Below are 23009 nucleotides of genomic sequence, written 5' to 3'. Positions count from 1 at the left end.
ATCCTCCTTTCAGCTTTTCTTCTGTTAACCCTCCCTCCTCTCTTTCACCTCCTCCTTTCTTAATCTCTAATCATCCTTTAACTCCCCCCCAACTATTCCTCCACACGCCCTTCTCATCTCTCTCCTCTCTCTCCCCCCTCTCTCCTCTGTCTCCTTGTTATGCATGCTGTGTGGGCTGGGGGAGACAGGACGCTCTCTGCAGGATTCTCCAAGCTTCTATTAGAGCCTGACTTGTAGAGAGCATGCCAATGCTGTCACGGGATTACCATGAGCCTGCACACACACATCACACACACACACACACACACTCTTTCACCCACACATCACACACTCTCACACACAACCACACCGGCATAAACGCATGCTCACGCACATCTATCGGGACTTTACATCAATTCTCTTGCTCTCTCGTCTTTCCCTATCTCTTCCTCCTCTTTCTCTCTCCCTCCCCCTCCCCCCACCCCTCTCTCTCTGCACTCCCCCACCCCCCCTCCCCAGACTAAGCTGAAGCAGTTGGAGCAGGAGGCCCACCAGGCAGCAGGTCAGATGTTCCTGGTGTCCAGCTGCACCCAGCTAAGAACGGTCAGTCACCACGCACCTGTAGGGGAAGGACTGTGTGTGTGTGTGGGTCTGTGTGTGTGTGTGTGTGTGTGTGTGGGTCTGTGTGTGTGTGTGGGTCTGTGTGTGTGTGTGTGGAGGAGTGTGTGGGTGTATGAACAGGTGTGTGTGTGTTTATGTAGGAGTGTGTGAAGAGGAGTGTGTGTGTGTGTGTGTGTGTGTGGAGGAGTGTGTGGGTGTATGAACAGGTGTGTGTGTGTTTATGTAGGAGTGTGTGAAGAGGAGTGTGTGTGTGTGTGTGGAGGAGTGTGTGGGTGTATGAACAGGTGTGTGTGTGTTTATGTAGGAGTGTGTGAAGAGGAGTGTGTGTGTGTGTGTACCCCTGTGTGCAGGTCCTGTTTGACAAGCTGCGTCTGCATGAACGCTGTGACAACAAGAAGCTCCCCAAGACACTGCTCACACAACAGCAGTCAACATCAGAGGCAGCGGTGAGACACACACACGCTCATGCACACACACACACACACACCTGTTCAAACACACACGCACTCACGTACAAACACACTTTAGATCCATTGAAAGGTCAGCCTAACATGGGATCTCTGTGTGACTGAGTGTATGTGTGTGTAAATGTGTGTGTGTGTAGCTGTTGCTGCTCCAGGACCTGCACCCCTTGCCTAAGATTATCCTGGAGTACAGACAGGTAAGATAGCCCCCCAGTCAACACACACACACACACCGCCCCCCCATGTTAAAACATCCTCCATCAATGAAACCCATCTCTGAACATACACACATTGAAATATGTGTTCCTTTATACCTCTTTATAATAAGAACTAGCTCCTTTAAAAATTACATTACATATGTATCACTTTATTCATGTTATAAAGGTTCCAGAAACTTGACCAAAATGTTTTTCCACAAGCAAACCAGTCCACCAACCAAAGAAACACAAATACGCTTTGGAAATGAAACTCTTCGCAAGCAGCGTGTCCTAAAGGAGAGTGTGTGTGTCCGTGTGTGTGTCCATGTGTTTGTCCATGTGTGTGTGTCCATGTGTGTGTCTGTGTGTGTGTCTGTGCTGTCCTCAGATTCACAAGGTCAAGTCCACGTTTGTGGACGGGATCCTGTCTTGCATGGTGAACAAGGTGAGACACGCTGCTGTTGGTCTTCTCTGACACCAGGGGGCAGCGATGGTCGGACGGCCTGATGTCCCTGTGTGTCACCTGAGTTAAACTGTTTGTCAGAGTCGTTTTGTACCTAGTGTATATGTATTACTCGTGTTGCATCATCAGCATTACATTGTTTTGTATAATCTTGCATCACCCTGTTATTTAACCCTGTGTTTTAACCTCTGTAAAGACCTGTGTGTTTTGGTATTGGGTATTTTGCATATTTATATGCTGCAACGTCCTACATTTCCTTTTGTGCACCAATGAAGGACTACTACTAGTACTGCTACTACTAAACCATGTTTAGGTTCACTCCAGACTGTCTTTGTCTCTGTCTCTTTTCTTTGTCTTTCCATCAGAACTTGATCTCCTCGACATGGCACCAGACTAGCGCTGTGACTGGTAGAATCACTGCTAAAAACCCAGTAAGTCCATCCAATCATTTCTCTCTCTCTCTCTCTCTCTCTCTCTCTCTCTCTCTCTCTCTCTCTCTCTCTCTCTCTCTCTCTCTCTCTCTCTCTCTCTCTCACACACTCACACTCACACTCTCTCACTCTCGTTCTCTCACTCTCGTTCTCTCTCACACTCTCTCACTCTCGTTCTCTCTCTCTCACACTCTCTCTCTCCCTCTCTCTCACACTCTCTCACTCTCGTTCTCTCTCTCACACTTTCTCTCTCTCACACACACACACACTCTCTCACACACACTCTCTCCTTCCTTCCACTCTCTTCTCTCCTCTTGTATCCCTTCACCCCAGGGTCATATCTCTCAGCTCGTCCCTCTCTCCTCTCCTTTCCCCTCTGCTGTGTCCTTCAGGACAACACAGCTTCTCTTGTTCTTCCTTACAACTTACACACACATACACTCCCCCGCAAACACACACTCACCGGCACACAGACACACACTCAGCCACACACACACAGAGACACGGTCACACACGCGCACACACAGACACACGTACAAATACGGTGGCACAGAAATAAATGCCCTTTTGTGTGCAGAGAAAAGCTCTGATTTATTTTTACTTAGTCAGAGGCTGCTCTCCTTAGCTCGCTCTCACTCGTACACACACACGCACACTACAGTACAAACAACAAAGAAAAATCTATCTCTCTTGCCCAGCTTGAAGCTCTCCCTCTCTGGTTTTTATTTCAGACAAAAGAGACCAAGAGCTGTCTGGGGCTTGACACAGCAGTCTCTGTGTGTGTTAGTGAGTGTGTGTGTGTGTTTGTTTGTTAGTGAGTGTGTGTGTTTGTTTGTTAGTGAGTGTGTTTGTATGAATATTGAGTGAGAGAGAAAGTGTGTGTGTGTGATAGACAGAGAGGGTGATTGAGTAGCATAAAGCCTTTAGTCACGCTTTGAGCAACTTTGTGGAGTCAGTAAAGGAGTGCTACTGAAATATTCATAGGTCTCTGACACACACACACACACACACAATATTTCAAATATAGGAAGCAGACAGCGGTAAAGTTGTGCACTCATTCCCACACACACACAGACACGCTGTGTCTGTCTCCAGATGGGTCTGAGAGGAAAACATCTCATTCCTCCACCTCTCTCCTGTTCCCCTGTCCTCTCCTTGTCTCTCTCTTTCCATCTTCTGTTTTGATCTCCCTTCTGACTGTGTGTGTGTGTGTGTGTGTGTGTGTGTGTGTGTGTGTGTGTGTGTGCGTGCGTGCGTGCGTGAGAGGAAGAAATAGACAGATTGTGTGTGTGTAAGGAATCTAGGGTAACCTAGGGTACTGTTCACTAAAGACGGAACTCCCGATGTGCACACACACACGTGCGTAGACTATGCGTCATTCACTCGCTGCCTTTCCTACCGAGACCAGTCGTGTTGCTGTAGTGACGTAACAATAGAACAGTCTCTTCTAGAAGGTTCTGCAGAATTTGAAGAGAGCTGCTCTGTGCATGTACCCCGCTGATTTGAAGGGAGGGGGGGGGGGTGTTTGTGTGTGTGTGGGGGGGGGGGGGCTTAAGCGAAACAGAAGGAATTTTCGCTCCGAAATCATCTTTCATCATGCGCATGCACACACACACAACAAACATGCTGGTGTTTGCCGTCATGTAAATGAGCAGCACCGCGGAAGGGTTTGCTTTCATTTGGGGTTCATGTGAGGTGAGCTGGTTTGCTGTAACACAGGCCGGGGTGCATAAAAGCAGGACGACTAGAAACACACACAGAGAGCCCAGCTACCTGGGACCAGGGAGCCTGCTTCACGGTTCGTCTCCTGCCAAAACAAGGGCTGCTCATTTCCCCCTGTCATCTCTCCTCTGTCTGTCACACACAAACAAACATGCTCACTCTCTCTCTCACACACACACATGCTCATTCTGCAGCCGACGGTTAACACACAAACCATTGAAACTTGCATTCTCTCTCTGGCTCGTTCAGTCTCTCACACACAGCCCTCTCGGGCACACCAATGCCCTTGGCAGTGAAACCAGAGAAGGCAAATGAGATCAAACTTCCTCTCCTCCTTTCTCAATCTGCTCCCCCCCAAGGCTCACCCTGATCCTCTCTCTATCTCTCTCTCTCTCTCTCCATCCTGTCCTCACCTCTTCTCCCCCCCCCCCCCGTTAAACTGAGCAGCACCAGCAACAACACATTCAGGTTGCCGGGCTCTTCCCTATTGCAGTATATTTCAGACCTCCCTCCCTCCTCTCTCTCTTCTCTCCCTCCTCTCTCTCTCTGCTCTCCCTTACTCTTTTCTTCGCTCTCTCACACTGTGGTGTATTATTATTAGTCAGCAATGCCAAGCTTTAGAAGCTTGCGAGTACACACACACACACACACACGGCTTCACAGGGACAGAGAAACATTCCTTGAACCTTTCATGTTTTGTTGTGTTTCTGATGTGGAGATGAGACGCTGTCTGATGATCTGAAAACGTAGAGATGAAGTGGTCTTTACCCCCGAATAATTTTAACATTTCCACAAACCGTAAACTTCATTTCAAACATGTTTTTTGTCTTTGATCAACGTGAAGCCAAAGTGCATTTTATATATCATATTTAAATGGAATCTACCCATACAGTGATCTCTCTTTATCTCTCTTGCTCACATACACACATACACAGAGAGAGCAGTATTCATTGCACCTTCACACAGTGTTCCCCAGCTACCCTGCAGTGCTGCTAACACACACTCCCTTTCCCAAACACACACACAAATCCCTTGCCCTATACTTTGTGTGAGTGGGGTTTGCTGTCGTGCTGATGAACAGACCACAGAGGAACCCTTTCAATATCCTGTAATTAACACAGGCCTCGTCTGTTAGAGAGAGACTGGGGGAGAGGGGAGGAGGGGGAGGTGAAGAGGGGAGGAGGTGGAAAGGGGAGGAGAGGTGAAGAGGGGAGCAGAAGGAGGTGAAGAGGAGGGAGGTGAAGAGGGGAGGAGGAGAGGGAGGTGAAGAGGGGAGGAGGAGAGGGAGGTGAAGAGGGAAGGAGGGAGGTGAAGAGGGAAGGAGGGAGGTGAAGAGGGGAGGAGGAGAGGGAAGGAGGAGAGGGCAGGAGGAGAGGGGAGGAGGAGAGGGCAGGAGGAGAGGGGAAGAGGAGAGGGAGGTGGAGAGGGGGGGGAGGTGAAGAGGGGAGGAGGTGGAGAGGGAGGTGAAGAGGAGAGGAGGGAGGTGAAGAGGGGAGGAGAGGGAGGTGAAGAGGAGAGGAGGGAGGTGAAGAGGGGAGGAGAGTGGTAAATGGGAGGAGAGGAGGGGGGAGTGGGGTGGGGAGGAGAGCAAAAAGGTGAATGATCGTTTGAGACAGGTGTTCCTTGCCAGGCCCAGTAGCCCCCGGTCCCTCTCTGTTGTGGCATTTCTATGGTGAATGGTAGACAGTGTGTGTGTGTGTGTGTGTGTGTGTGTGTGTGTGTGTGTGTGTGTGTGTGTGTGTGTGTGTGTGTGTGTGTGTGTGTGTAGGGGGAGGGAGCGTGTGGTGGTAGGTGTGTGTGGTCTTGGGAGGTGTACACGTGTTTATGTGTGTGTGATGAGTCATTAAGTTGGTGCAGTGTGATTGAATAACTGCACATTAGCTCCGTTACACTATGTGCTGCACAGAGCACTCCCCATCTGTTGGTCTTCCCCTGAGACTCTCTCCTGCCATCCTCCTTCATTCATTCTTTACCTCTCTCTCCTCCTTCCATCGTCCTTCATTCATCCTTTACCTCTCTCTCCTCTCTCTCTCCTGCTCTGTTTTCCTGTCTCTGCTCCTCCATCTCTCTCTCTAACTTCCCTGTGCTGAATGGGATCTTCTTATAGGATTTCCTTTACACAGACTTGAACATGCCGGAGCAGTTCATCTGTGCGCCTCTCTGCTGACCAGCGTCTCCTGGTCTGAGAGAGAGACAGAGAGTGAGAGAGAGACAGAGAATGTGGAGAGAGAAACACAGAGAGAGAATGTGGAGAGAGAGAGAGACAGAGAGAGAATGTGGAGAGGGAGAGAGAGAGAGAGTGAATGCTGAGAGAGAGAGAATGTGGAGAGAGAGAGAGAGTGAATGTGGAGAGAGAGAATGTGGAGAGAGAGAGAGAGTGAATGCTGAGAGAGAGAGAATGTGGAGAGAGAGAGAGAGTGAATGTGGAGAGAGAGAGAGAGAGAGAGAGTGAATGTGGAGAGAGAGAATGTGGAAAGAGTGAATGTGGAGAGAGAGAATGTGGAGAGAGAGAGAGAGAGAGAGAGAGAGAGAGAGAGTGAATGTGGAGAGAGAGAGAGAGTGAATGTGGAGAGAGAGAGAGAGAGAGAGAGAGAGAGAGAGAGAGAGAGAGAGAGAGAGAGAGAGAGAGAGAGAAGAACACACACACACAGTGCCAGCCCTTCTCCAGAGTTCTGGAGTGTTCACCACTCTTTGTTGTCCGTCCCCCCGTCCCCCCTTGTCAGTAGCTCCCCTCCTATGGAGAACCCAGGAAGGGACATCTGGGTCTCACACGCGCACACACTCACACACACACACCACGTGTGGCTGAGACAGGGCAGGTTGTGATGGGACCTGCAGTACTGTACTACATGAGACTCACATTACATGCGGCAGGATCAGGATTTCACACGTGTGACGTGATGGAGATGATACCACTGTGTTTACAACGCAACCAGGAAGTGTCACACACACACACACATAAAGGGAAGCATGAATATTTAACCGCTAACTAAACAAGCCCTTGGGTTAACAGTACCAATAGGTGCTTGGCACAGCATTTGCAGGTTCTTTGTTGGTTGAAGTGATCATAGACATGCACACACACACACACACACATACACAGGAAGCCAGTGCCATTCAGTGTATGGAGGGGGAGACAAAACAAGCCCATTCTCATCACACTAGAGTCGCCCATTCAGAATCAATGAACCTAGAAAAGACTGAGTCTCTTTCTTTTGTTTTTGCACGTACTTGCATTTGTGTGTGAATATACTGTATGCTAATGTGTGTGTGTTTGACATGGAGTGACGTGTGTGTGTTTGTGTGTGTGTTTCACATAAAATGACACAAGCAATATTTTATTCACAGCGGTTGATGTAATCAGCAGAGAAACAACAACAACCTGTTCTTAATGGGCTTGGTTCTGCTCTGCTGCCCATGGCTGTGTGTGTGTGCGTGTGTGGGTGTGTGTTTGTTTGTTTATGGGGAAACAGATGCAGTGCCTTGTTCGCTTAAAGTTGGGTTAACCAAAGCTATTGCATTAGAATGATAATGAGAGCTTGATCTGATACTGTGGCGTGTGTGTGTGTGTGCTGTGGGTGTGCTTCCGTTGTGCTCTGATTATCAGTATAAACAAGCAGGTGCCATGTTTGTTGTTGTCAACACCTCTGTGTGACGATTGACCTGCGCTGCCACAGCGCTGTTGTTGCCGCGGTGGCATGATTGAAAAATATGTTGTCCAAGCAGCACATCATTGAGGCCGTTCTTCAATCTTTAAAGGGATATCAGCAGAGTGAGGCTCTCGTGTGTGTGGGTGTGTGTAGGTGTGTGTGTATGTGTGTGGGTGTGTGGTGAAGCTGTGGGACTCCCAAGTCTGACTCCACAGCGGTCCAGCAGGTGTCACTGTGCTGAGGAGGAGGAATGGAGAGAATGAGAGGAAGAGAGGAGAGGAAGGGGAGGGGAGGAAGAGGTGAGGACAGGATGGAGAGAGAGAGAGAGAGAGAGTGGATCAGGGTGAGCCTTGCTTTCTGGCTGTGTTGTGGTTTGGAGTTTCTGTAGCTGAATAGAACACACACACTGAACAGGCACACACACTGAACAGGCACACAGGTCTTAGAAGCTTTTCTGCTGCAGCAATAAAACACACAAACAGCAGAGTCCGGCTGCTGAGTGTGTGTGTCCCCAGGGCTCCGTGAGGGTTCAGACAGTGTGTGTGTGTGTCCTCCTCAGGGCTCCGTGAGGGTTCAGACAGTGTGTGTGTCTTGAAGACTTCAAAGGGGTGCGTAGTGCCAGCTTATCATTTGCTAACCTTTATGAGTCACTGTCAAGACCTGGAAGGGAGTCAGATGGCTGAGCGGTTAGGGAATCGGGCTAGTAATCTGAAGGTTGCCAGTTCGATTCCCGGCCGTGCCAAATGACGTTGTGTCCTTGGGAAAGGCACTTCACCCTACTTGCCTCGGGGGAATGTCCCTGTACTTACTGTAAGTCGCTCTGGATAAGAGCGTCTGCTAAATGAATAAATGTAAATGTATATGTAAATGAGGAGGTAGTTGAGGGTAAAGCAGACAGTGTACCAACTGTGTTTGATAGAGAGGTATTGATCTGTCTTGTGTGTGTGTGTGTGTGCTGTGCTGTGCTGTCAGCAACATAGAGCTGACCCAAGCTGCTTTATTTTTGCCTTTGCTTGTTCATCCATCAACTGCACCCGCAGTGAAGCAGTAGTCATTGACGTGATCACACACACACACACTCCCAGGTCCTCCATGAGCCATGGGTTGTAATGACAGGGTGCGGGTGTGTACTGAGCATGCTCCGTACTCATCCATCATCCTTAATGAGCGACTAAGGCCCTGCTATTTCCTCCTCCTCCCATCCTCCCTTTTCCTTCTCCCTCTACCGTCCTGCTTGTCATCCTCCCTTTCCTCCTCTCCTTTACTCTCCTCATATTCTTTCGTTCCCTTCTGTCCTCTTCACCTCCTTCGACCTTGTCTTCCCTCCATTTCCTTTCTCTTCTATCTTCCTTCCTCTGGGAGTACCTCTCCTCTTCCCTCCTTCCTCCTTCTCTCTCTCTTCTCTCTCCTCTCTCTCTCTCTTCTCACACACGCTGGCAGTTTTAGGTTTTGTTTACAGTCCATGTAGCGTGTGTGTCTGTGTGAGAGCGTGTGTGTGTGTGTGTATATATATATATGTGTCTGTGAGAGTGTGTGTATGTATGTGTCTGTGAGTGTGCGTGTGTGTGTGTCCAGGCCACGGTGCTATGCCTCAGCATATGTTGTGTAGGTGCATGGGGGCATGAGAGAGCAGGATCAGCCTTCTGCCAACCTGGCAACACTCCCACGGCGCCTCTGTGCGTGTGTGTGTGTGACATGTTTAATTATTCTTGTGGCAACCACAATTCCCCTCTAGAATAGTAAACAAAGTAAAAGGGGAACTTGTGGGGACCTTTTCTCGGTCCTGTTTATGCAATTTATCTTTTTTTTTTAAGGGGGTTTTGTGTTCGTTTTATAATTAATGTTTGAATTACATTAAGGGTTAGGGTTCAGGTGTTAAGGAGTTTTGAGTTAAGGTTAGGGTTACGATTGGAGTTATGGAAATCAGGATTTTGAATGCAAATGAGTGAATGCGAATGAATCCCCACAAGATTTGCCAAGCAAACCTGTGTGTGTGTGTGTGTGTGTGTGTGTGTGTGTGTGTGTGTGTGTGTGTGTGTGTGTGTGTGTGTGTGTGTGTGAGAATGCCAAACAGCAAGTTGTTGCTTGGCATTGTTGTTGTGTCGTCAGAAGAACACACTGCATGTTGGGAAAGCTGAGCTGGCACATCTGACACTGTGAATCACCCTCCATGGCAGGGTAAACACACACACACACTGCACACACTGCACACACACACACACACACACTGCACACACACACACACACACACAGACACTGCATGATCTAAATCCCAGTATATGTATCTAGAAAGCTCAGGATAACACATAACTATTGCAGTAGTACCGTGGCTAATCTCTGAACGAGTGTGTGTGTGTATGTGTGGGTGGGTGGGTGGGTTTACCCTGAGAGAGATGGGATGGGATGAGGGGTTTCTTGTACCCTGAACTGTCCACACCCTTCCACTGCGGTGTCTCTCTATCTCTGCATCACTGTCTCTCTCAATCTCTGTCTCTCTCTCTCTCTCAGTCTATGTCTCTCCATCTCCCTTCCTCTCTACTGAATAATAGATGAGCAGAAGGTGCAGAGTGCTGTTCTCTTTAGATGACAGTCCTTCTGACCGAGTACACCTGGGAGGGGACTGTCCAACACACACACATGGTTGAGCTATAGCAGTGAAAGATGCTGTTGTCTGCAGGTGTGTCGCTTTTAGGGCTTTTAATGCAAAGAATCCTGGAGCCTGGAATAATTCACTCCTGCTTACTCTGCTGCAGCTTTACATCAGCACAATGCATTCACACTTCACCACTCTCTCCCTCTATCTCTTTCTCTTTTCCTCTCTTTTCTCTATTTTTCTCTCTATCTCTTCCTCTCTCCTCCTTTTCGTCTGTTACTGTTTCTCTCCTCCTATCCCTCTTACTCTCTGTTACTTCTCTCTTTCTCTCTATCTCTATCTCACCCTCACACCCAGAGACACTTCCTAAGCAGCATTTGCTGTATAGTTGTAGTGAGTCATAAAGAGCTGTGTGTGTATCTGCCTGTGTGTCTATGTGTGCGCGCGTATGTATGTGTGCGTGTGTTCCTGTGTGTGTGTGCATGTGCTGTGCATTTGTGTGCTTTCTGTGTATGTTCCTGTGTGTGTGCATTTGTGTGGATGTGTGTGTGTGTGTGTGTGTGTGTGTGTGTGTGTGTGTGTGTGTGTGAAAGCGATGGGAGCAGCACAGAGCTGTCTGGATTAACAGGGATTAGAGAGAAATGCTGAGCCCAGCCCTAGTCTCTCTCCCCGTGCATCAACCACCTCCTGAGTGTGAGTGTGTCTCTGTGTGTGAATTTGTATGTGTGTGCCTGTGCGTGCGTGTGTGTGTCCAAGTGTGTGCCTATATGTACCTGTCTCAATATGTGTGTGTGTGTGTGTGTGAGGGGTCCTGGTCAGTGTAGAAGATCGATGCAGGGTAGCTAGAGGTGGACCAGGGATCAGCAAAGCTGCTATTTAAAACCTCATCCTCAGACCTGAGGGAAGTCTTAGTTAAAGCCCCGCTCACACTGATCTGAACACACTACTCAAAGATGGCCCATTGTGATTTATATGGGGGGTGTGTGTGTTTCTGAGAAAGGTCAGCCTTGAAGCAGCATGCTCCTTTGAAGCTGTAATGAAATCCTGTGAGGGGTGTGTGTGTGTGTGTGTGTGTGTGTGTGTGTGTGTGTGTGTGTGTGTGTGTGTGTGTGTGTGAGAGAGAGAGAGAGAGAGAGAGAGATAGAGAGAGTGTGTGTAGGGGTGACCTTCCTACTGGGCCTGTGTGTGTGTGTGTGTGCATGTACTGTGTGTGTGTGTGTGTGTGTGTGTGCATCCATGTATCTGAGAGTGAGCATATACGTTGTCCATGTGTGTGTGTGTGTACATGTACTTTGCCCTCGTGGCAGAAAGCTAACTCCCTGCTATACATCACTCTTCCTGACTGGCCAGTATATCACTATGTAATCTCACCGAGGTCCCCCCCCCCTGCCCACTGCCCCCTTAACCCCTCATCAGATCCTTACAGTACACAGAAGCTGCATCTCTCTTCTGAATTACAGCCGAGTCAGAGGAGAAGGTGATTGGATGGCTTCACACAGGCCTGCCTTTCACCTTCACCCCCTCCCCCCCCTGACCCCCCATCCCACATGGCCCTGGCCCCTCCACTAGTACAGGTTCTCGTGTTTTTATGACAAGGGAGGGGTGAGGCAACAGTTTCGTCATACAGCACAAGCTGCGCTAGTATTCTCTGATTGGTTAACGGGGGAGAGGAGAAATGGTAGATTGCTTCCTTCCTCCTCACTCTCTCTCTCTTTTTCTCATTATCTCTCTCTACTTTCATGTTTCTCTCTATCTCCTGCTGTGATCAGTTATTATCTCTCTGTGTTTTTTCTGTCTGACTGTAGAACTTCCAGGCGCTCCCTAGACAGCCAATCCAAATCACCAAGAAGCAGTATATCCAAGGTAAGACCTCACAGGAGTGTGTGTGTGTGTGTGTTTGTGTGTGTGTCAGGCATACCAGGATAATAAAGCAGCTTTATGATACTAATAAACTGTTTGACAGTGGAGACGGGTTCTTGGGAAACAAGAACCCTTTTTGCTCCCCAGCCCAACCACTAACCCCAACCCCACCTCCAGCCCCAGCCCCAGCCGTAGCCCTACCTCCAGCCCCAGCCATAGCCCTACCTCCAGCCCCAGTGTGGTAACAGAGAACAGCACTGCATGTCATAATGATATTCAGACTCAGCTTGATCCTCAGCTTCTTCCATTGACGTGACTTGGCAACATTCGGTCAATCTAGGGGGAGCGATGCCTCTTCTTCTTGCCCTGCTACCCCTCTCTCCCTCCCTCCCTCCCTCTATGCTAACAGAGTGATTCACAGCTGCTAGCATCAGCACCTCCCTGCCCATGCCTCATCTCCCCAGAGCTCCATCTCTCCCTCTCTCCCTCCCTCCCTCCCTCCCTCCCTCCATCCCTCATCCCGGAGAAGGTGAAGGCGGTGTCCTAATCACTGTTCATTAGCAAGACGCAGTGTTGCTGTGATATTTCACTCATGTTGACCCTGCGGGGGGGGGGATTAGGGGCTGCGGCGGCCATCTTTCTTTTTTACGGAGGGAGGGGGGGGGGCTCTGCTCCCCTCCCTGTCGTCTGGAGAATGATGGGAGATTGACCGTGATGGGACACCAATCACTTCAGAGTAGACCCTCTCTCTTAAGTTAGATAGATGGGACTTTCCACCCACGTCTTTCCTTCTCATATCTCTCCCTCTCTCTCTCCCTCTCTCCCTCTCTCTCCCTCTCTCTCCCTCTCTCTCTCTCTCTCTCCCTGTCTCTCTCTCTCTCTCTCTCTCTCTCTCTCTCCACTCAGAGTACCAGCCCTTCCCCTCTGGGATGAGATTCAGGGTTCCCAAGTGCAGGATGAATAAATATATGAACTCTCTTGTCCCTGCATCAATTAAGACTCTTTATGCTACGAAGGAGTACTTTGTGCCAAGGGCTTGTGCAATGTGCATCACTTTGTATATTGCATACATTATTTATCGATTTTATAAATGTGTATAGTTTAGTGTATGTAATTGTGGGAAATAACTGTATTGTGTATTGATTGGTGTTCAATTAACTGGGATGAGCTGCAGCATTCATCCCTTTGGGGGGAAATAAAATGTTTATCTTCTATGTCTCTCTGTATCTCTCTCTCATCTCATCTTAAACAGGTGACCCAACTAAAGCACTGTAAAAAATATTATGCCAGCAAAAAAAAAGACTACATTTCCATAATACCACTGGACTCCATGTAAGGAGCGGCATGCTCACCATTCTATTTTGAGGAAACACTAATCAGGAATCCCCATGGGAGGGAAACCAAAGGACTCTTTGTAATGTGTGTGTCATGGAGGGCTGTGTGAAAACAGCGTGTTGGCGGGGCCTGGCGGCGTGTGGGCGGAGCCTGGTGGCGTGTGGGCGGAGCTTGGCGGCGTGTGGGCAGAGCCTGGCGGTGTGTGGGCAGAGCTTGGCGGCGTGTGGGCGGAGCCTGGCGGTTTGTCGAGGCGTCCCTCAAGCCTCTCCTCTCGGTTCTTTCAGGGAAAGAGGCGGAGGTTGTGGCGGTCCATCCACGAGCCATGTTCATCCCTCAGGATGGCTGGACTTTCCTGGCCGCCGGTACGACCCTGTGTGTGTCTGTGTGTGTGTTTGTTTGTGTGTGTGTGTATCTGTGTGTGTGTGTGTGTGTGTCTGTTTGTGTGTCTGTGTGTGTGTGTGTGTGTGTGTGTGTATGTTATGTCTACATTCAGAGACATGTGGTATCCTGAGGTCATCATGATAGTCATCCAACCACCACCAGCACTTCCTGTTATGTGTGTGTGTGCGTGTATGCGTGTGTCAGAATGGGGGCTGTCTGCTGTCCCTGTCAGTGTGTCAGGGGGTTACATAAGCAGCGAGATGACAAGGGTCAGAACAGGGACACTCAAAATGACAGGCAAAAACACCCACTCATTCTTTTATCTTTAAAACTAACACACAACAACTCTCTCTCTCACACACACACTGGTGGTGCCAGAGAGTTGGAAACAGACCCTGCTGGCATGTCCTGACCTCAGCTCCCCTCAGACACCCTCTGGCATGTCCTTCCCTAACCCTGACAGGAACTAGAGCTGCTGTAGATGGAGCGAGGGACGGAGAGATGGAGGGACGGAGGGCAAAATAGAACACAGTGGCAAAGTTATTTTGTCAGTATTTGTGTGTGTCAATTTGTGTGTGTGGATGGCTACACATCTGGGTGTGTGTGTGTGTGTGTGTGTGTGCGTGTGTGTCTAAACTAGATGCATCAACGCCCCAGTCTCTGCAGCATACCCTGTCATGTCGTGTTGTGAGAGAGCTGAGGTGCGTGTTAAACTAGGACACAGGCAGAAACAGTCCCATCCCACTCTGAACACCGTCACTCACTGTGACCTAACACACACCCAGCACAGAACACACACACCGAAGCGGACAACACACACGTAGTTGAAAGTACACGCAGAGAACACACACCTGGAGGTGAAGGAGCACTCGTGGGACAACACGTACACTTAAAGTAGAGCAGACACACTCGGCATGGAGAGCTTGAGAGTTTCCCTGATCACTTAGGCCAGGACAACCTCCTGGTCTCTTAGTTGTAGTTCTGAAGCAGGGCCCATTAACCCCTCTCAACCTACAGTATGCATACTATGGAATCCAATTGACTACAACTCCCATGAGACAGTTCTTCTCTATATCTTCTTGGAGTGGTCTGTCTTCTCACCGCTGGTTGGTAGGCACTTCCTGGATGCATCCCCACCACGATATCCCATTTGTTAGTTAGCTATATGTGCTATGCTATGCTAAACGATGCTATGCTAACCTATAATGTGATCCACTGTGCTATGCTAATACACGCTATGCTATGCTATCGCCTTTACAGCACAAACCATAACAGTTTCTAACTGGATGGTCAAGGCGTCAGATGACTCTCGCATTGTCTTGGTAACAACAGTCACAGCCTCTGATGAAGGAAGTGTAGAAAGGGTGGATGGGAGGAGAAGGGAGTGATTTGAGGAAGGAAAGAGATTTGTCCTCTCTGCTGAGTGAAACGTGAGGGGGGACTGACACCATGTGACCCCCAGTATGTATTGACAGTAACGGGGTATATTTAGACAGCAGGGCTATTCCTGTAAGGATCAATGAAACAGTAGTAGCGCTGTAGTGTTTTATCACAAGATGTCCTATACAGCAGGCCCTGCTGTTACACACACACACACACACACACAGGCACACTCAAGGACCCTCACATGCATGTTAGGACCCTCTTGTATCAGGTCTCACAAGCACGCGTAAACACCTTCCTGAGCCTGTGAAACGATGTGTTCTGGGGTCCAGAGATCTTCCCAGAGGGAGACGTGATCTGAGTCATCAAACATTGATGGAGATATCTTTAGAAACTGTTTCCATCCGAGGACCAGAAACGGTCGACAGCGGTATTAAAACCTAACCAGCCCTCCCTCATGACCTAACCAGGACCAATGCCTACAGCCCATGCCCCAGCACAGAAATATACCTCCTTTCTTACTAAGTCAATTTTCAGGAGTTTTCAGTTGGGGAGGAGGAGGGGGGGGGGGCGGGTGTTGAATATATATTTTTTAAGCTTCTTTTTTTTCTTCATTCTTTCATTTTTCAAACTTGATTTCATTTTGATTTAGGAGTGCGGCCAAGCGGAGGATGGGATGGAGGGAAGGAAGGGTGAGGGACAGAGAGTGAGATGGATGATGGGATGGAGGTGGAATAAGCCAGAGCAAATTGCCATGGCTACGGTCGGCCAGGTGGTCAGACATTTGGTTGGAATGAGTGTGTGTGTGAGGTGACAGAACCAGAGTGACAGGAAAACTGCAGACCTGTCATTCTGACAGCAGTGACTGCCACTGTCCCACTAGGACTGTTTTGGTCTTTCAAGAGTGTGTGTATGTTGCTATGTCTGTGTATCTGAGTGTGTGTGTCTGTGTGTGTTTCCCAATGTGTGTGAGCATGTAGAAGAAGTATGAAATAAGATTTCATAAACCAACTAGAAAATGTGTGTGTGAGAGAGAGAGAGAGAGAGAGAGAGAGAGGGAGAAAGAGAGAGACGGAGAAAGAGAGAGAGAGAGAGAGACTTTCACCACAGCCTCAGGACAGATCCTATCCCTTGATCAGAGTGTCACAGCTGTGCCCTTTGTTGTGGAGGGACACACTGCAGGACCTCCATTGATATTCCCATCAGAACTCATTAGGAGCCAGACTCTGAAATCAATGATCTACATCCACCGATGGCATCACACCATATCACACTCTCCTCCCTTCCTCTCTCCCATCCTCAGGGGCATCCTGTGTTAACAAACACGCATACAAACACTCACACGCTATTGTAGATACAAGGAGGAGAACTTGCTAATAATGATCGCAGTATTGATAATATGATGCGGATAATGATGGTAATGAGGCTTCTGTATGTGTGTGTGTGCACGTGCGTGTGTGTGTGTGCACGTGTGTGTGCGTGTGTGTGTGTGCACGTGCGTGTGTGTGTGTGCACGTGTGTGTGTGTGTGTGTGTGTCAGACTTCTGCCAGGTAGAGTTGCGTCTGCTGGCCCACCTCTCCTCTGACCCGGAGCTGCTGAGGATCTTCAGCGACGCCCAGGCCGATGTGTTCTCCATGCTGGCCTCGCAGTGGTGGGAAAACATGCACACACGCACGCATGCACACACTCACAAACAGACCAACACACAGACTCACAAATAAACACACAAACAAAAACTCAAGCACACACACACATACACACACAAAATACCTCTTCCTGTCTGGTCTGCTCTGAACAGTGCAGACTGGCCCCACACTATTAAAGCCTCAGACTCACTTCAAAACGCTTGCAGCGCTGTTGTCATGACGACGGCCTGCCTCGCCGTCTCGCCAGCTCTCAGGACCCCCCCTCCTCCGGGCCCGGGCGCCCTGGGCAGGACACGCACGCTGGCAACGTCGACGTTGGCCCTTTCTAGTCGCTCACTCAGGCCCTGGAGACCATCATCATTACCATATTCATCATCTTTACCATCATCATCACCATCATCGTCATCTGTACCATCACCACCATCATCACCATCATATTCATCATCACCATCATCATTACCATATTCATCATTACCATATTCATCATCTTTACCATCATCATCATCTACCATCAGCACCATCATATTCATCATCATCACCATCAGCATCATCCTCACCATCATCTTCACCTTCATTGTTACCATCAACAGCTTCACCTTCATCATTAGCACCATCATCCTCACAATTTCCATCTTCACCAACATCAATACTTTTGATGTTGAACACCGCTCCCTGTCTAAATTATTCTTCAGTTCAGCTCATGGTAAATACTCTTACCAGCAGGGGGCACTCAATCCTCTCTGTGACTCCAGCCCCCCTCACAAGCAGAAGCATTTGACTATTTTACACCGTGTGACTCTTTTGAGTCGTGACGTTTTGTGTGTGTTTCTTATGCTGGCTTAACATTGATCTGATCTGTCAGTTCTCTTGTCAGCCTTTCGATGAATGTCACTTTGCAGAAGTGTCACCCTGACGTTTGACTACGAGTTGTAGTTATTACTGACATGACTTCCCTTCATCTCTGTCTGTCCCTCTCTCTCTCTCTCCTCCAGGAAAGGTGTCGGGGAGAAGAACGTGAGTTCAGAGGAGAGAGAACATGCCAAGAGGATTGTGTACTCTGTTGTGTATGGAGCAGGTGAGAATCACACGCACACACACACTGTGTATGGAGCAGGTGAGAATCACACACACACACACTGTGTATGGAGCAGGTGAGAATCACACACACACACTGTGTATGGAGCAGGTGAGAATCACAGGCACACACACACACACTGTGTATGGAGCAGGTGAGAATCACAGGCACACACACACACACTGTGTATGGAGCAGGTGAGAATCACAGGCACACACACACACTGTGTATGGAGCAGGTGAGAATCACAGGCACACACACACACACACTGTGTATGGAGCAGGTGAGAATCACTGGCACACACACACTGTGTATGGAGCAGGTGAGAATCACAGGCACACACACACACACTGTGTATGGAGCAGGTGAGAATCACAGGCACACACACACACACTGTGTATGGAGCAGGTGAGAATCACACACACACACACACTGTGTATGGAGCAGGTGAGAATCACACACACACTGTGTATGGAGCAGGTGAGAATCACACACACATACACACTGTGTATGGAGCAGGTGACAATCACAGGCACACACACACTGTGTATGGAGAAGGTGACAATCACAGGCACACACACACACACACTGTGTATGGAGCAGGTGACAATCACACACACACACACTGTGTATGGAGCAGGTGAGAATCACAGGCACACACACACTGTGTATGGAGCAGGTGACAATCACACACACACACACACTGTGTCACACACACACACACACACTGTGTATGGAGCAGGTGAGAATCACAGGCACACACACACACTTTAGTCGTGGATCAATGATGCTGGATCGTACTGAAATTCCTCCCCCTCCATTAGAAGTGCTTCATGACTTTAGGCGTGTAACTCAGTTAGCTGGAGAGACAGACTGAAGGAGACTGAAGCAAGAGAAGACAGAGAGAGAGAGAGAGAGAGAGAGAGAGAGAGAGAGAGAGAGAGAGAGGGGAAGATGGGATGGACAGAGGGTTGAAAAGAGAGGGAAAGAGAGAGTGAGGCAGCGGGACAAGAGGAGCAGTATCAGAGGGAGGAAGAGCTGAGATGAAAGAGATGGAGGAGGAATTGGAGAGAGATGAAGGCAGGAAGAGAGCAGGGACAGGAGAAGAGACACAGAAGGAGAGAGAGATGAGGAGGAGGAGGATAGAGAAGATGAAATGTGCCCCAGTGGCCCCCAGAGTAGTTAACAGCCATGCTTCAGTTGTGACCCAGTTAGTTAGCACACACACAGGGACATACAGCCCCTCTCACTGCTGTAACCAATGCAACGCCTTTCAAAAATTCTGTTCCCATGACCACAACCACGAATGTGGTGGGAATCTCCAGTGTGTGTGTGTGTGTGTGTGTGTGTGTGTGTGTGTGTAACTAGGTCAGAGTTGACTATCAGGAGTTTGGCCGTAACAGCAGGTTGACTGCTTTGTTATCAGGACTTTGTGTTGGAGACACAGTCTGGATAATCCCTGTTTGTGTGTGAGGCCAATTTTCCCACTATAAATTCCGGCTGCATGCTGTATTGTCAGGGTTTATCAGTAGGTGGCTGAACATACTGGCTGACACCCTGCGTATGAGGACACACTCACACAGACATCCATCCACACACACACACAGAGACATCCATCCACACGCACGCACACACACAGACATACACACACAGACAGACATCCATCCACACACACACACATCACTTTTACATATGTTCATGGACTTGACAAAGATAATTGGTGACAACAGTATTAAGTGGTTTCTTAAAGGTGGGTCAGTGGAGAAAACAAGACTCTTTCTTTTCTCGCGTGTGTGTGTGTGGGTAGCAGTGGACTCAGTAACTTCTTCGGTAACTGCTTCTGCATGTTACACAGTCTCACACACACACACAGTCTAGAATGACTTGTTTTACACACCGTGCGTACAGCTTGCATTTGTGTGTTTGCATGTGTGCCGTATGATTAGGATAGGAGGGCGGGTGATGAATGCGAGAGTAAGGAAACATCAAGGAAGAGGAGGGGGGGAGGGGAGAGGGGGGGAGAGTCGCGAAAGAGAAAGAGGGTTTTCGATCAGAATAGACAGGCAGCTCTTCCTTAGAGTTTTGTTGTCATGGCAACTGAATACTAAAAGGAAGCTTTCTCCGGGAGACAATAATGGAGTGGGGGGGGGGGGGGGGTGGCGTAGGCCATGGACACACACACGCACACAAATGGGTCATAAGATAAGCAGGCCAAGTGTTGCATGTTGAGCTCTTCCAGGAAGGAGAAAATATGTAGGGGAAGCTTGTGGGGCCTCGGGTTGAGAGAGGTGGAGCGCAGAGGTGGTGGAAAGAAAGAGGTGGATAGAGAGAACACGAAGGAGGGAGAGACGGTGACGAGAAAGAGGAGAGTGGAGGTGGAAAGGAGAGGGAAAGGTGGGGGGGAGGAGTGAAAAAAGCAGGAGAGAGAGTTGAGGGAAGGAAGGATGGAGGGAAGAGAGAGAGAGTGGTAGAGAGGAAGTAGAGGTGAGAGAGCAGCCGTAACGAGGCCAGAAGGTGAGAGTGGAATTACCTCATTCAACTGGAATGTGGAGCTGAACACACTCTTCATACACACAAAACATTCTCTGTCACCCTCCTCTGAGCCAGCTTTTGTCTGTTGGTTGCCTTCACGCACTCTCTATAACAAACGCACTCACACACACATTCTCAAGCCCTATCACTACAAGGGCCTTTCCCCGGGTCCGGGTTATCTTGTCAGTTCTGTGAGTCGTCAGTGTGTCTGTGACCTCCGCCATGTCCTCACCCACACACACACACAACAATGACACACACACACACAGACACACTCTGGCTTAGCCATCTTTGTGGTCCCATGGGTGTGAAATGCATTGATGTGACTCACATCTGTGTGTGTGTGTGTGTGTGTGTGTGTGTGCAGGGCACGGGGGGCGCTGCAGGCCCCAGACTGGCACAGATTGGGGGCTTAGTGCCTGTCTCTGCTGGGCCTACTACTTTCCCTGACACCCCCCCTCCTCCTCCTGGCACACACCCTGTCTGGCAGAACATTACTCATCGCCAGCCGTGCAAACACACACAAACGCACCCCTGGGAACAGACACCCAGACACCCCGCTGTGACCCTTTCCATAACCTGTCCTGTCCTCATCTCTCCCCTCCTCTGCCCTCCCCTCCTCTCTTCTCCTCTACGATCCTCCTCTGTGGCTCCATAACTGTTGTATGCATAGTGTCTACCGCCATCACATAGCCCCCCCAGGGTCTAACCCTACCCTCTTGACCCTCCAGGGTCTAACCCTACCCTCTTGACCCTCCAGGGTCTAACCCTACCCTCTTGACCCCCCAGGGTCTAACCCCTACCCTCTTGACCCCCCAGGGTCTAACCCCTACCCTCTTGACCCCCCAGTGTCTAACCCTACCCTCTTGACCCCCCAGGGTCTAACCCCTACCCTCTTGACCCCCCAGGGTCTAACCCTACCCTCTTGACCCCCCAGGGTCTAACCCCTACCCTCTTGACCCCCCAGGGTCTAACCCTACCCTCTTGACCCCCCAGGGTCTAACCCCTACCCTCTTGACCCCCCAGGGTCTAACCCTACCCTCTTGACCCCCCAGGGTCTAACCCCTACCCTCTTGACCCCCCAGGGTCTAACCCCTACCCTCTTGACCCCCCAGGGTCTAACCCTACCCTCTTGACCCTCCAGGGCGCGAGCGTCTGTCTGGGATCCTGGGGGTGAGTGCAGAGCAGGCCAGCCTCTTCCAGGACAGCTTCCTGCAGACCTACAAAGAGGTGCAGGCCTTCATCCAGAGAACCATTCAGCAGTGCCACAAACAAGGTGTGTGGTCATGTGCAAGTTTGTCTGTGCGGTTGTGTGTGGTTGTGTGTGTGTGTATCTGGGTGCTTATGTGTGAGTGTGTGTGTCTGGGCGTGTGTTTGTGTGTTACTGTACACTGTGTGGGCGGGCAGGCGAGTGAGGAAAAGATCCTCTTGCATTGGCAGGACAGAGATGAACCGTTGGTCGATAGTTTGGGGGGGTGGGGGGAGGTGGCTTCAAACAAGACACTCGATATATTTGGCACAGAAATGCTGATATAGCACACCTGAGACTGTAGCCCCCAGGTCTGGAGCGTACTGACACACACACACACCGTTAACCCTCAATCAAGGAGGATAAATAAACCCCTGTCGATAGGTAATCAGACATAACTCTCCTCTTCTCTCCTCTTCTCCACTCTTTCCCTCCTCTCCTCGTCTCCCATCTATTCTATCTATCTTTCTATTAAAATCAGCCTGCAGTTCGATCTCGGGGTAGGAGTGCGTGTGTGTGTTTGTGTTTACGTCACAGTCTGATCTCCTGTGACATAACCTCCACTTCTGAAGACTAGTCACAAACAAGGGAGGAGGAGAGGAGAGATGGAAGAGGAGAGATGGAAGAGGAGGAGGAGAGGAGAGATGGAAGAGGAGGAGAGGAGAGATGGAAGAGGAGGAGGAGAGGAGACAAAGAGGAGGATGAGGAGATGTGGAGGAGGAGGAGGAAGAGAGCTTTATGATTTTTGAAGAGAGGCTGCAGTGTTTGCTGGCAGACCCAGTTATCTGATCTTAGCATCTCATCAGTAAACACACACTCACACATAAACCGTAACACACCTATAAACAGCTTCAAACATATTGGACAAGATGTGCAAGGCTGTTTACAGGCAAACACTATCACTGGCACTCAGAGGTCAAACAACACTTAGACACATATACACACATACATATACACTGGCATAATACCAACAATGTTGGAATGTGTGGACAAACGCTGTAAAAAAAAAAAACGCAAACAGAGTCAAACACACACATTCCTGCCACAGAGGTCACACGTGTGTGACACGGATGTGAGGAAAGTGTGTGTTCAGTTTTAGGGAAGAGGGTTAGTGTGTGTCCTCTGCCCCATGGCAGTCCTTTCCAGAGGGATTTGGCTGTAAAGCCTGGTCCATTGTCCAGCACTGGAATGTACAGGGCCTGTGTGTGTGTAGGGGTGGTGTGTGGAAAGGGGAGTGTGTGTAGTAGATAGTGTAGGATGGGATTGGTGGTGGGAGAGGGGAGTGAGTATGTGGGCGTGCCTGTGTGTGTGTGTGTGTGTGTGTGTGTGTGTGTGTGTGTGTGTGTGTGTGATAGAAAGAGAGAGAAAGAGAGAGAATCGTAAACACCAGTTCTAACTGGTATATATGATGTTTTAATGTGTGGACG

General features: G+C 49.4%; 1 protein-coding gene across 1 annotated transcript in view; it reads left to right on the top strand.

Moving 5' to 3' along the window:
* poln (polymerase (DNA directed) nu) overlaps positions 1-23009 on the top strand; it is a 40512-nt gene that overhangs the window by 14086 nt on the left and 3417 nt on the right. Inside the window, exons 15-24 of the mRNA XM_062449968.1 lie at positions 499-582; positions 951-1046; positions 1205-1261; positions 1650-1706; positions 2090-2155; positions 11926-11983; positions 13600-13677; positions 16620-16731; positions 17719-17801; positions 21478-21609. Of these exons, the coding sequence (XP_062305952.1) occupies positions 499-582; positions 951-1046; positions 1205-1261; positions 1650-1706; positions 2090-2155; positions 11926-11983; positions 13600-13677; positions 16620-16731; positions 17719-17801; positions 21478-21609 (823 nt within the window). The remainder of the gene's footprint in view (positions 1-498; positions 583-950; positions 1047-1204; positions 1262-1649; positions 1707-2089; positions 2156-11925; positions 11984-13599; positions 13678-16619; positions 16732-17718; positions 17802-21477; positions 21610-23009) is intronic.

Source organism: Osmerus eperlanus, chromosome 23 (genome assembly GCF_963692335.1).
Source record: "Osmerus eperlanus chromosome 23, fOsmEpe2.1, whole genome shotgun sequence".
Classification (NCBI taxonomy): domain Eukaryota; kingdom Metazoa; phylum Chordata; class Actinopteri; order Osmeriformes; family Osmeridae; genus Osmerus; species Osmerus eperlanus.
This window is presented reverse-complemented; position numbering and strand designations above follow the sequence as displayed.